Genomic DNA, 13,489 nt, shown 5'->3' with positions numbered 1-13,489 from the left:
TTGAGGACGAAAGGCTTTATTTCACTTTACCGTACATAATACTTTATGGAGAAAAGCCAGGGAAGAAACTCCAGGCAGGAATCTGGAAGAGAGAACTGAATCAGACCACGGAGGAACACAACTTATGACACCCTCCATGGCTTGTTCCTTTCGCTTCTTCTCATCTGTAACTTATGACCATCTGTCCAAGGTGACACTGCTCACAGTGGAACGGGCCCTCTTATATAAATCATTAATCAAGAAAATGTCCCATAGATGCCCCCAGGCCAATTCTATGGAGGCAACTACTCAAGTGGGTGTCCACCCCCAGATGACCCTCGTTTCTGTCAAGCTGACAAAACATAATTAATGCAAATACGTGACTATTGAATTATAACCATTCCTTTCTTGTTTATTGCCACAATTATGTGTCAGTTTCACAATAAAAAGATATCATGACGTTAAAAGTCCACTATTTCTAAAATTCCAACACTAAAAGTTCAATGTCTTTAAAATATCTACTCTTAACTGTCATCTCCTATAAAATCTAAACTAAGTTACATCGTTTCTTACTGCAAGAAGGAAGAACCAGGACATAAATTCAATCACAGTTAAGCAAAACCAAAGTGAAGCAATTAGCTCCAAGTCTTGTAGTTCAGCACCTAACATCCAGACTCCTTGTTCACGCTCTTCTGACCTCCAAAGTGCACTGGCAGCTCTACCCCCTCTGCTCTGCCAGATGGAGTGCACACAGCTTATCTCCTAGGCCCAGGCCAACTCTGGACCTCACCTGCTGCTATTCTTAGTTGTCACCACACAGTTTTGGCACCTCCAGCTGTGTCAGGTCTCTACTACATCTGTGGCTGCACCTTCACCTGTGGCCTAAATTGGCCTCTTTTCAGGAATTCCAACCCTGTCACATGGTGCAAAGCCTCAACTACTCCCCGAAACCCCTTCAATCCTAGAGTTTCTGCTAGAACTGAGGCTGTGCTTTCTCCAGTGGTAACTCCTGCCCTCCCACAGTGCCAACCCTCAGCAGCTCTCCGTGACCCCATTAATACTACAATTTGGTTAACAGCTTGAGGTGCAGCTTTGGCCGTTTCTGGACCACAGCTTCTGTGTGCTGCCCCTAAGGAAATGCTATCCAGAAGACTTGGTCTCAATGATGCTGGTCTCTTCTGCGTCACAGCTGCTCTTTAGCCCTAACCAGTCAGCATTGATTGCCTCAGAAAAGCAAAGTTTCCATGTACCCAGACTCTTAATCCAAAATATCACACAAAAGGCCTTGGTAGTATCTCTGTTTCTCTCCGAAACTTAACAGGGTAAACCTCCATTTATGCACCTCTCTCTAAGTTTTTATTTTCCCAACTTCTAAATCATCTCATTCAACTCTGAGCACTAAAGTGGCCCACCATCTCTAGCCCAAACTCTTACCATGGTCCTTCCTCACCTCCACCTCCCCCACAAAAAAAAAATAATATGGACAGATTCATCACAGAAATACACTATGTTCTTGGTACCAATTTCTGTATTAGTTTGTTTCTCTGTTGCTGTGATAAAATACTTAGGAAAACAACTTGAGGATGAAATAGTTAATTTGTGGTTGATCTTTATTAGCACGTACAAGAGTTGGACTTTAACTCCCCAGTGCTGAGAAGAGGTGGCTTTAGCTAGACAGACAGATAGCATATTTATCCCCCGTCATGCTGGTCTGTGTTGATCCAGTTGGCTAGCACTTGATGTGTACGGGACTTTATTATACTATTTTTCATATTGCCAAAGCTTTCCCCTAGTGACACACTTCCTCTGACATGGCCACGCCTGCTCCAGCCAGGCAATAGATGATGATGACACTATTTAATAAACGGGAAGTTGGGGTGAGCTATGGGTTTGAAAAACATCAGACAAAGACCCCTTCTGGATGGACAAAATGTGCGGATCACTGGCTGCCCCTGGCGCTTTCCCACAGCAGCAGAAGATAGTGCTGAGAAGAAAGACAGAACATATCTGCTAACTCAGTCCCCAGACCACTGTCCACTGCCAAATCCTCTGCCATTTAACACTTCCCATATTCTGACCTATTCAGAACTGTCTGCTCATCCTCATTTTCATCAACCAAAGTATTTCCACAACTCTGGGCTTAAGCAGTTTTTTTTTTCTTTTGCAACCTCAGTTTCTATGTACAGTCTTTATAATTCTCCTGACTATTGAAGTCTTCAAGGACCAGTTTAAGGGTGTCAGCAATAAAAGAAGCTGCAGAAATCCTCCTCACTTGACTCCAATTTTGTTCTGCTAATTAGTTATTGTTGCTTTGTTTAGAATATCTGAACTCCTTGCCTCTTCTTAGAACTATCTCAGCAAATAGGCACTTGTAGTTAAGAAATATTGACTGAATATACATCAACCCATTTCTCCTTAAGTAAACAAATACACTTGACAATTATATTTCTTTGGAATATCATCTTTCTGGCCTTACTGCTACAACTATATTTATTTTTATGTGTATGTTTATAGATATGTATACATATATACATAATACATACATACACACATTGTGCATGTGATTTGTTTTTTCATTTGTTTTTTTTATAAGATCCCACAACACTGCCTGGACTAGACTAGAAATCACTATGCAGCCTTCAGTCACCTTGAACTTGAGATATTTCTGCCTCAGTCTCCTGCGTTTGGAGATATTCCTTATTTATTAGTGAAAGGACAAAAAATTATTAAAAGTCGTTTTAAGAAAATTAAACCAATATAATCTCATTTATGTAGCTGAACAGCTCCCTCACTTTTTCCTATATATTAGTTCATACTACTTTAAAATGTAGTTTTAAAGTAAATCCATCCTTATTTAACTGTCTTAGTATTTGGAACAATAAATATTTCTAATGTTGAGCATGTGTGTGTGTAATAAATGCATGTGTGTATGCTTTTAGGATCCACCTATTGCTTCTCTCTGACACTGGGGTCATAAACAAGCAGCCTTTTTATGTGGGGGCTGGGCATCCCAACTCAGGTTTTTATATGTTCAGTGCAAGCGCTCTTATCTACTGAACAATCTCACCAACCCCCTTAAAGTTTTAGGGGACAATGGACTTCTTCGGCATTCTTGTGACACAATGTGGTTGGAATACCCACCACTCGGTTAAACAGCAGCTATCTAACCTAGAAGGGAAACAGTGAACCAAGTGATTCTTGCCTAAGAGTTACCTTTGAGACCTAGAAAATACGTGGTTTCTGTCAAGGTGGAGTCATTTAAAGATAGCTGCTATATGCCAATACCATATATGCTATGTGCTGCTTGCAATCAAATATTTCCTTATTAAAACAGTGTAAAGTTAATTTTTTTTTTTTTTGATTTTCAAGACAGGGTTTCTCTGTAGTCTTTTGTTGTTGTTGTTGTTGTTTTTTTTTTTTTTTTTTTTTTGGTGCCTGTCCTGGAACTAGCTCTTGTAGACCAGGCTGGCCTCGAACTCACAGAGATCCACCTGCCTCTGCCTCCCGAGTGCTGGGATTAAAGGCGTGTGCCACCAACGCCCAGCAGTGTAAAGTTAATTTTAAAATTCAAATTATTCATTTCTCTCTCTTGCACAGCCAAAGTGAAAATAAATAAATAAATAAATCTGGTCTGCATTTGTCAGACCTGTTGAATGAGACCTGGAAAGAATTTCCATTTAAAATGAAGTTTGATCACTGAGATTGCAAAAGTGCTGTGTGGGGGATGATGATACGAGAGAACCATCTGGATACAAGGGCTGTGTCTTTTAGCATCTGTCAGACCCTCTCAGTCTGAGAGCTAATAAACTGATGAATGTAGCTGAAACTTTTCTTTTTGTTTGCTGGTTGGCTGGTTGCTTTATTGGAACCCGACTTTCTCATTCCTCCCATTGCTGTGTTGATCAGTGCCCACTTGATGCCAGTTGTGGGCTCACAGCCCTTTCACGTGTGTGATCTAGCCACACACCTTTTCTGGACTTACTCTGGCTATGTGTCAACATTTCATTAGCCATGGCAGGATACTTACACCCTTAGACAGAAGAAAGAAGGAAGGGAGGGAAAGAAGAAAGAGAAGAAAACAACACCATCCTGTATCTGACATCCGGGAATGAATCGATTCCAAACACCCGTGTGTCAAATAAAGCAGGCAAACTATTCTAAAACAGACACCAACATCCCCGACCAAAATCAGTTCTTCCTAGGGAACAAGGCCAACCTGTGTCCTTTCGTGTGCATGGTTCACACTCACTTCATTAGAGAGCTGAGTGAGAACGGCCAAGCATGTGCATAGTCCACGAGGAATGCTGCCCTAATCATTTCCAGGGGAAGTCACTGCTTAGCGTCCCCCTGAGGTCCACTCTCCCCTGGGCCTGCTCCTCCACTCTTGTTAATCCACTTTTGAATATCTCATCTGCTCCCAGAGACAAATTCCCCGAGTCAGGGCTGCCAACCTCATTACAGATTGGCACTTACCAGTACAGATTAGATCATGTTTTCAAAGACTGCTCCATTATATTGGTAGTTGAAAAAAATTTCAAGCCCTGCCAGGGACAATTTTCCCTTAATTTAGGAATTCCTATTTCTTCTAACAGCCAGCTGGAAATGAGTAAAATATTACAGTGCTCTCCTTAGTGTTTGGCCTCGAGAAAACACATTCTGTCCAAAATATATATCTTTGGCACTCTCTAGAAGTAAAGAATCTTGGGTAATCTCTATGCGGGCCAACTGTGAGAAATATTATTTTTAACACTTAAATGCATGGAATGATTGTTTTTCTTATTTTCAAGAAATTTAAAAATAAACGAAACTTATGTTCGGTTTTTTAATCTACCAAATTTTAAGTAAAAACTCATTAGAGATAATTTCATTATCTGGTCTTGTGCCTTTCTGATAAAACCTTTCGGTGACGTTCTACAGTGTTCACAGCTAGAAGAATTTCTTATCCCCTGAGAACTGCTTGTAACTTATACAGATTAATGCTTCTTAAGTTCAATGACAAATTATTGATCATATAATCTAAATCCATACATTGCTATATACTCAAATTCCCCATCTGTTCCAAATAGCTAAGTAATCTAAGGATTGAATGAGAGATAACTAGCTTAGACCCCAAATATCACCTTTATAGCTATACTCAATGCAGAAGGATATAAAAGTCTTATTTTATCCCCAAAACATGTCAAAAATAACATGTTGCTTCAAGTTGCAGCTGCATTAACAAATGTGAAATGTTTCTCTAACAATAGTTGGCTGATATAGTATATTTCATCACTATTTCAGTGTATATTTTGAAAGTGCCATAATTAAGGTAAAATAGCATTTTCAGGTCTAGAAATATTTCATTCTGACACCAGTATATATGTGTATTATATATATTGAGCTCTTTTGTGCCAAGAATCAAACAGCTGCTCTGATACTCTTTAATTCAAGCACTTTCCCCCCTTCTTCCTTTTATTGTCCCTCCTAGAAGCTTTAGAAATTTTTACAGTGTAAGCTTTCTAGGACCCAGTCAGTTCTTATTACCTGTCATAAGAATGTCAGAAAGGATGTAAGCCATGGGAATATCCAGCTGTATTGTAAGTATCCTGAAGCAATCTACAAAAGCGTAGGCCACATTTATGTCTATCCTAGGACACATGTGGCCCACTTTTTTTTTAAATTAATTTATTTATTTATTAAAGATTTCTGTCCCTTCCCCGCCACTGGTGGCCCAAGTTTTGAAGACACCAAGGTTTAAGATAAAAGTGATAAGGTTTGACAATGTACACTTTTAAGTTTTTTAATAAGTTTTTGAAATTTCATGTATTATATTTTGTTTACATCCTTCCTTTTCCCATCTGCTGCTAGAAACTTCTCTGATGACTTTTGAGAGATGCACTGATTGTGAATGTAATGAAAGTCATTTGGAGTCTGTTTATTACTTTGTCTCATCAACCATACAATAGTGAAAAAAAACTGCACTAGATATGGATTCTGTCTGTGGGGAGAAGCTAAACATCAATCAGAAAATGGTTGGCTATTCTCATGGTAGGTATGCTACTACTGTACCAGTAGGCATGGAAATTATTAAGGAGCCATAGAGAGTGGGAACTTCCAAAGATTAGAACTTAGAACACAGTAATACAAAGGGGAATGGGAATAATGGGTTAAATGGGGTTTGGCATAGGGCAGGGTAGAGAAGAGAATACAGGGAGTGATAAGTAACTCTATAGACCTTCTGTAGGTATGACAAACTACTACTGCAGAAATTTCCCAAAATATAAGCACAGAGACACATAAAAAGACTTTAAATAGTTACCCTATAATGAGACAATAATGTCCCAATAGGCATAACAAATAAAAAAAAATTGATGTCAGGAATGAGTTAACTCAGAATCGTTGGTGGCTATGAGTTCCCATCGACCCTCAGATATTATGAGCTTTTCCTGATGTTCTTGGTAGCCTCAAGAACTTTATGGTAGGACCCCATTGCTGGAGACACCACACACTTATCTACTAGAATATAAAGATATCAAGCTGGTACTGACCTGAAAGCCTCATTCCTGCTTTCTAGTTCTCAGAATGCTGGAAGGTGCTACACACGGTACCAGTCACACTCAGCTGTGGACCTTGCAGAATACCATACAGACCTGCCTGGCATGATAAACATCTTATTTTAAAGGATTATCAATTATTGTTGATAACAGGTTGATTGACCGATATTTCTTTCCATGGTCCTTATTTAACAAACTAATCATTTTTATACTTCATAGGAATTAAAGTATTGAGCAAATTTCTCTTATGTTTAATTTTTAATATGGAGCTGAGGTGTAAATGTAATTGACTTGAGTATTAGAAATTTTCACTGTGTCTCAACAGAAGAAAATACTGATTCTCTTAGAAAAATCTAAAGTGACATTTTCTAAACATTGCTCAATTATGTCAAAGCATGGAGACTATTTTCTTGTGTAACCTGTCATGATGAATATTAGTTAAAATAAAGTTTGCATCACGATATTGGAGTTCCTTCTGTATGGAGAGAAGGGATTCCTAACATTGACTTTCTATGTGCCTTGTTAGCTCTGTCAACAAGGAAATGTCCAAAGGCATTTTTAGAAATTTTTTCCTCTTTACACTTACCTTCTTACATTTGCGCGAAAGATCACCACCGCAAAGCTAGGATAACATGATTGTGTTTCCTGTACAGATGAGAATGAAGGATTGAATCATGAGCTGTTTTGTTGCAAGGGTCCTTCAGGGCAATATTAAAGTTTGGGAAATGGATTTTCACAATACACAATTCAAGACTCTATGTTAGCAATTATCTAGCACTATTTCCTTGCCAATGTAATCACAGTGGCAAGGGGTCTGGTATGGCTTGGATTTTTCTGTTATTTTTTTAATGAATCGGATTTGTTATTTTAACAATTTTGCTTTGTTAGAAGTCAAAGGAGTTGCCATGTTTCAAGTATATTTAATTTTTTTCATGATATATGTGAAGATCAAGGTTAATTAGAAAGAAAAATGGAGATAAGAGAGATAAATTTTTCAATTGATTCACAGTATGAAGAAATACCCCACCTTATGCTGCTATACTTCTACTGAACAGTTTGACATATTGTAACTCATAAATGTATGAAAATACATAATATATGGCAAAATAATCAGACAGGTATAAGTGGAGGAATTCAGTGGAAAGAAGCAAATATTTGGAATCCATGGGCTTGTGTTCATGGCTGGCCTGTGCCTGGAGAGGAAGGCTTTCTTCAGGAATCTTTCTCCATTTTCGCAGTTGAGCAGCAAAACCCACTACCCCAAACTCTTCCATTCTCCTTCAGGGTCTTTGTTTTCTCCACAGAACCTGGTTACATCTGCAAACACAATGTATTTGACTAGTTTCTTACTTACCTTCACTGGCCATAAAAATGCAAGCCCCTAAGCGTGAAATAGCCTTTTCTCTCCTGTGTACTCCTACATCTGAGTATCCAAAAGAGGACTTGGTATATTGTCACCTTTGAGTTTATATTTATTGAGTGAATTAATGAAATAGGCTTTATTATTATAAATTTATTGGAGCTTTGAGGAAACAATTATGCATCTATTTAAACAGTATTAGACAACCAGGTACTAATGAACCCATTTGTGTTATGGTTTAATACATAATTTTGTTCATAACTTGCCTATACATAGGGTAACTGTATGTCCTCGTTTACTCCAGACTGTCCGACTGCATTTTTATAGTCTTAGAATAATAATAAGCATTGCCTTCTTCCACGGAGTCCTGATGGGCAACAAATTGTATGGTCACTGTATCCAAAGACAAACTGTGCCAATGATTGGTCGTTAAGGCAAAGGGATGTGACTCATGCTATATAATAAGAATTTTAATAAGAATATCATTTCTGTGTTTTATAGTAAGATAGAAAGATGTTCTAGTTTGCTTTCTGTTTTTGTGATAAAACACTATGAATAAAAGCAACTGGAAGGAAAGGTTTTATCTAGTTTCTAAGTCCTGATCATGGTCCATTATTGTGGGGAAGCCACGGCAAGAACTCAAGGTGAATCCAGAGGCAGGGACTGAAGCAGAGACCATGGAGAAACATAGGCAGGACAGACTGTGGGTCAAATGTTACGTGACTGGGTTAGTTTCCCGTTCCTTCCACTTGAAGTCTTAACTGGTCACAGGAGATGTTCTCTTCAGGATACGTATCCAATATTGCTAGGAGTCTTAGCTGGGCTCATCCTCATAGATTCCTGGAAAATTTCCTTGCACTAGGCTTCTACCTGACTTGGAAATGTTCCCCAATTTTTCCAGTAGTCTCGTTCAGTACTCTCTCCCACCCTTCTCCCCCTCCCCCCACTCCTCTCCCCCTCCCTCTCCAGTCCACAGAGCAGTACTGGTTCCATGCCCTGTGTTAAGTCCTAGGTCCTCCCCCCTCCGTCCATATCTAGGAAGGTGAACATCCAAACTGGCTAGGCTCCCACAAAGCCAGCACATTAAGTAGGATCAAAACCCCCTGCCATTGTCCTTGGTGTCTCATCAGCCCTCATTGTTCGCCATGTTCAGAGAGTCCAGTTTTATCCCCTGCTTTTTAAGATGGTTTGACATAATTTTTGCCAGACTGTTTCAGTGTTCCTGGAGAATCATTAGTTAATAATACAAGTCTTTTCTTATCCAGCTTCAACTCCGGAAAACTACTGAATAGCAGTAGCAATGATAATAGATTATGTAGATGTTTTACTTCCATCATAGGTTAGAACTTAAACTACTGCTGAGATCAACGGCAGTACCTTGCTTAACACAATGGGAAAATAATAAGTCCCAGATACATTAGTTGTCAGGGGCAATACTGAAATCAAAGTCTCTTAATTCCAGTGCCAAAATTATTTTGGCTTTCTCTTTTAATGCCTGTCTGTTTTTAATCACAGTGATGTCATTTGAGAAAATACCAATTGTTTAGTTTTGTCTTCTGTAAGGAGTGAAAAGGTGTAGAAGATTCCTTGGGATCCCAGCTGTCTCTCTTCAAATATTTGCTCACTCTTTTCTCATATGAGCGATAAAATTTTTACCAAACTGTACTTTAGAAAGAAAATAATTATTACTGCTAGACTTTGTTTCATTATTGAAATTTTCTAGTGGGAATAAAATTCTAAAAACATTAAATACTTAATTTAATAAAGTTTATTTTATTAGTTTCAATAGCAGACTTAATACTGCTTACTTAAACAAATTACAGAATTTACATTATTCCTTGGGTACTGTATTGGTTTTCAAGTTGTGCTCAATCATTACAAAATTGATTTTCGTATGAACTGCAACTAAAGTTTTCTTTTTCTTATTCCAGTATTCCTGAAACTGAAATTAGCCATTATCAGCTAATTCTCTGTTGTCATCTTTAGTTATTTTGGTTTTGTTAGTAATTCTGGGGGAGAAAAGATGTGTTGCTTCCGTTCACTCACATCTTTTGTAGTCTTATGAGGTGGAAGGATTAGAACAGGTCAGTGAAATTTCCAGGCTTTTCGGGGGAAATGATTGAGGACGGCTGAGGTTCTCCTCTGTCTCATCAAACGGAACCTTTCCTCTCTAGCGGTGTTCTAACCCTGTCACTTTCTAAAAGATCCCAATTGCCCTGAAACTCTGCAGAAATATTAGGAATATAGATCAGAATACCTTTCCATGTATTCTTACCCTATAGATGCTTTAGTTATTTTTTTGCCTCTTTAAACAGCATCTTTCCTGAAAGTCGCAGAGGAAGCAGAGTTTGTGGCAGGCCTGTGTCACAAGCAGGAGGACTTGGTTTGAGCTCTAGTGCCCACCACCCATAATCCCAGTGCTGGGTAGTACAGACAGAAGGCTCACTGGGGCTACCCAGCCAGTCAGTATAGCCTACTCAACAAACACCAGCCAATGAGAGATCTCCCCTCAAAGGAGGTAGATGGTGTTTTGGAGGATGATATCTGAGGTCCTCCTCTGGCTTAAACACACATGCACATAAGAAAATAAAGAACAGATAATCAAAAACATGCATATATTTTATAAAAACCTTTGTACACCATTTTTAGTGGCACTACATATGTGCCTCTATGCTTTAAATCATTATTATTACACAAATTGAACACAGATAATTGGGACAATATGAAAACCTAAATTTTATTTAAACTCATTTCTTTACTTATATCTGACTTCTTCCATTTTCTTTAATATGTTTGAGGTCCACCTCCCCATTCCCTCCCTTTCAATTCTTCCCCTATCCTACCTCACTGTTACTTCCTAAATTCATGGTTTACTTTTTTAAACCCACTGAATTTACTTAGTGCTGCCAAGTGAGCATGTATGTATGACCTCTACATACATGGGTCATGAGTAACTCCTTACATAGAAAATGATATATTAAAGAGATAATCCTCGGATAAACACAATCATATTCCTCTTACACATGATTTTCCGTATTTTAAGATAACTATATTTTCTCAGTCATCTCAATGGATAGTGACTTGAAATTCAGACAGGGAAAACATCAAGATAACTCACACACCCTTTCTTCCCCAGTGCTCCATCACCTGCGGCAAAGGGATGCAGTCCCGTGTCATCCAGTGCATGCATAAGATCACAGGGAGACATGGAAATGAATGCTTTTCCTCAGAGAAACCTGCAGCGTACCGGCCGTGCCACCTTCAGCCCTGCAATGAGAAGATAAATGTAAACACAATAACATCCCCAAGACTGGGTAAGCCCATCACAGAGTGGGTGGCTGCCAGAAACATGGAAATCCTTTTAGGTCTTTTATTTCCTTAAAGTTCAGCTGTTATTAAACTGTGCTATTTAACTTGGTTCTAAGTTGGGTCCATTTTAATATACTTAGTCCAAATGATCAAAGATGGGTTTCTGTTTTGTTTTCTGTTTTCACTTTGTTTATTTATTCACTTATGTTTTATTTCCTTTTACATTCGAATCACAGTTCTCCCTCACACTCTTCCTCCCACCCTCCTCACCTCCCACTTTAGCCCACCCCTCATCCACTCCTCCCTTGGGAAGTTAGCAAACGCTGGCTCATTAAGTTGAGGCAGGACCTAGCCCTCGCCCCTGCAATAAGGCTGAGCATATGGCTCTATATGACTCGGCAGGTAAAGGTACCTGCTGCTGAGCCTCATATCTGAGTTAGATATCTAGAGATGGGTTTTTTAACGTTTCATAAAAACTCCTTTCCTTCCGTGAAGTATTTAACTCAAAGCTAAGTCTAGGAAATACTGACGGCACACTACCTGACGTCAACTTTTTTTTTTTTACAATTTTTTTATTGATTTTTATTGAGCTCTACATTTTTCTCTGTTCCCCTCTCTGCTTCTTCCCTCCCCTTCAACCCTTTCCAAGGTCCTCATGCTCCCAATTTACTCAGGAGATCTTGTCTTTTTCTACTTCCCATGTAGATTAGATCTATGTGAGTCTCTATTAGGGTCCTCGTTGTTGTCTAGGTTCTCTGGGTTGTGAGTTGTAGGCTGGTTTTCTTTGCTTTATGTTTAAAAATCACTTATGAGTGAGTACATGTGATAATTGTCTTTCTGGATCTGGGTTACCTCACTCAAAATGAATGAGGTTTTCTAGCTCCATCCATTTTTCCTCCAAAATTCAAGATGTTGTTATTTTTTTCTGCTGTGTAGTACTCCATTGTGTAAATGTACCACATTTTCCTTATCCATTCTTTGGTTGAAGGGCATTTAACTTGTTTCCAGGTTCTGGCTATGACAGACAATGCTGCTATGAACATAGATGAGTACATGTCCTTGTGGCACGGTTGAGCATCCTTTGGATATATGCCCAAAAGTGGTATTACTGAGGTCAGATTTTTTATGTTGCAGCAGAATTTAAGCTTCAGTCTAGTCTCACACTATCAACTATGATGATGTCTGTGGGAAGGGAAAGTTTTGGAATAAACCATAAATTTCTCCATGCCCAATGCCGTCCTTTTTATCTTGGATGCAATTTTTCTTTAAGATAGGCAGAATAAAAGCAGTTTCCTGTTAAAAAAAAAAAAACAAGCATCCAAGTCTACACAACAAAATGTGAGGTGCTTTTCTTGTCTTTGAGGATAGAAGTATAAATTTATAAGCCCTGGCAATATTTTAACATATTTAACATAATACTTTTTGTGTTTTTTAAATTTTATTTTTAAATTAACATAAAAAGTGACAGGTTTCTTGACATTTTCATTGATACTTAGTTCTGGTTGACCTACCTCCTACTTATCCATTTCTCTGCTGCCAGCACCCACTGCACTCTTCATCCCCATGGCCACTGGTACCCACTGTACCCTCCATTCCCACGGTCACTGGCACCCACCATACCCTTTATCCCCATGACCACCAGTTCCACTGTACCCTTCATCCTCACAGCCTCTAGTACCCACTGTACCCTTCATCCCCAGTATTGCTCTTTCCATTTTCATATCATATGTGCTTTGTTACCCTTCCCATCCTGCTCCCTTACAGCCTCTCTTGTTCCTGTTGGCCTCTATGCACACTTCGCTAACATAGAAATAGACACACACACACACACACACACACACACACACACACACAGAGCAATTAAAACCTAGGAACCACATAGGAGAGAGAACATACAGTATTGGTTACTGACAATCTTTTGTTACTTATATTTTAATGTCATGAAATATTTTTGTAGCTAGTCTGAGTTCTTTAATATAATCTAATTTATAAACAATTTATAATATATGCAGGTAACCTATATTTGCATGGAAAATCTTAATGACTGCATTATCTTTTATATCTGTGGCAATTAGTACCTTTAAAATCACTTCAACCTGGCAACCAGTGGATTGTTTTTTCACCTGTGTGTATAACTTCTGGGAAAACAATTTAAATGATGTCACTATTTAAATAATAGACAAATAAAAGGGGGCAATTTATCATACGTACTTTTATACTGAAAACACAAAATTCAAAGAAATGGGTAAGCTTGTTTTTTTATGGAAACACAACAGTTCTTTTTGAGTCTAATAATTAATGTTTCTTT

At 38.5% G+C, this 13,489-nt stretch overlaps 1 protein-coding gene across 1 annotated transcript in view; it reads left to right on the top strand.

Moving 5' to 3' along the window:
• LOC121443640 (A disintegrin and metalloproteinase with thrombospondin motifs 19) overlaps positions 1–13,489 on the top strand; it is a 167,443-nt gene that overhangs the window by 152,108 nt on the left and 1,846 nt on the right. The window contains exon 22 of the mRNA XM_041645465.1: positions 11,009–11,186. Coding sequence (XP_041501399.1) covers positions 11,009–11,186 — 178 coding nt within the window. The remainder of the gene's footprint in view (positions 1–11,008; positions 11,187–13,489) is intronic.

This window comes from Microtus oregoni, unplaced genomic scaffold, assembly GCF_018167655.1.
Source record: "Microtus oregoni isolate MIOR12 unplaced genomic scaffold, Mior012 000110F_ref0000174, whole genome shotgun sequence".
Lineage (NCBI taxonomy): Eukaryota > Metazoa > Chordata > Mammalia > Rodentia > Cricetidae > Microtus > Microtus oregoni.
This window is presented reverse-complemented; position numbering and strand designations above follow the sequence as displayed.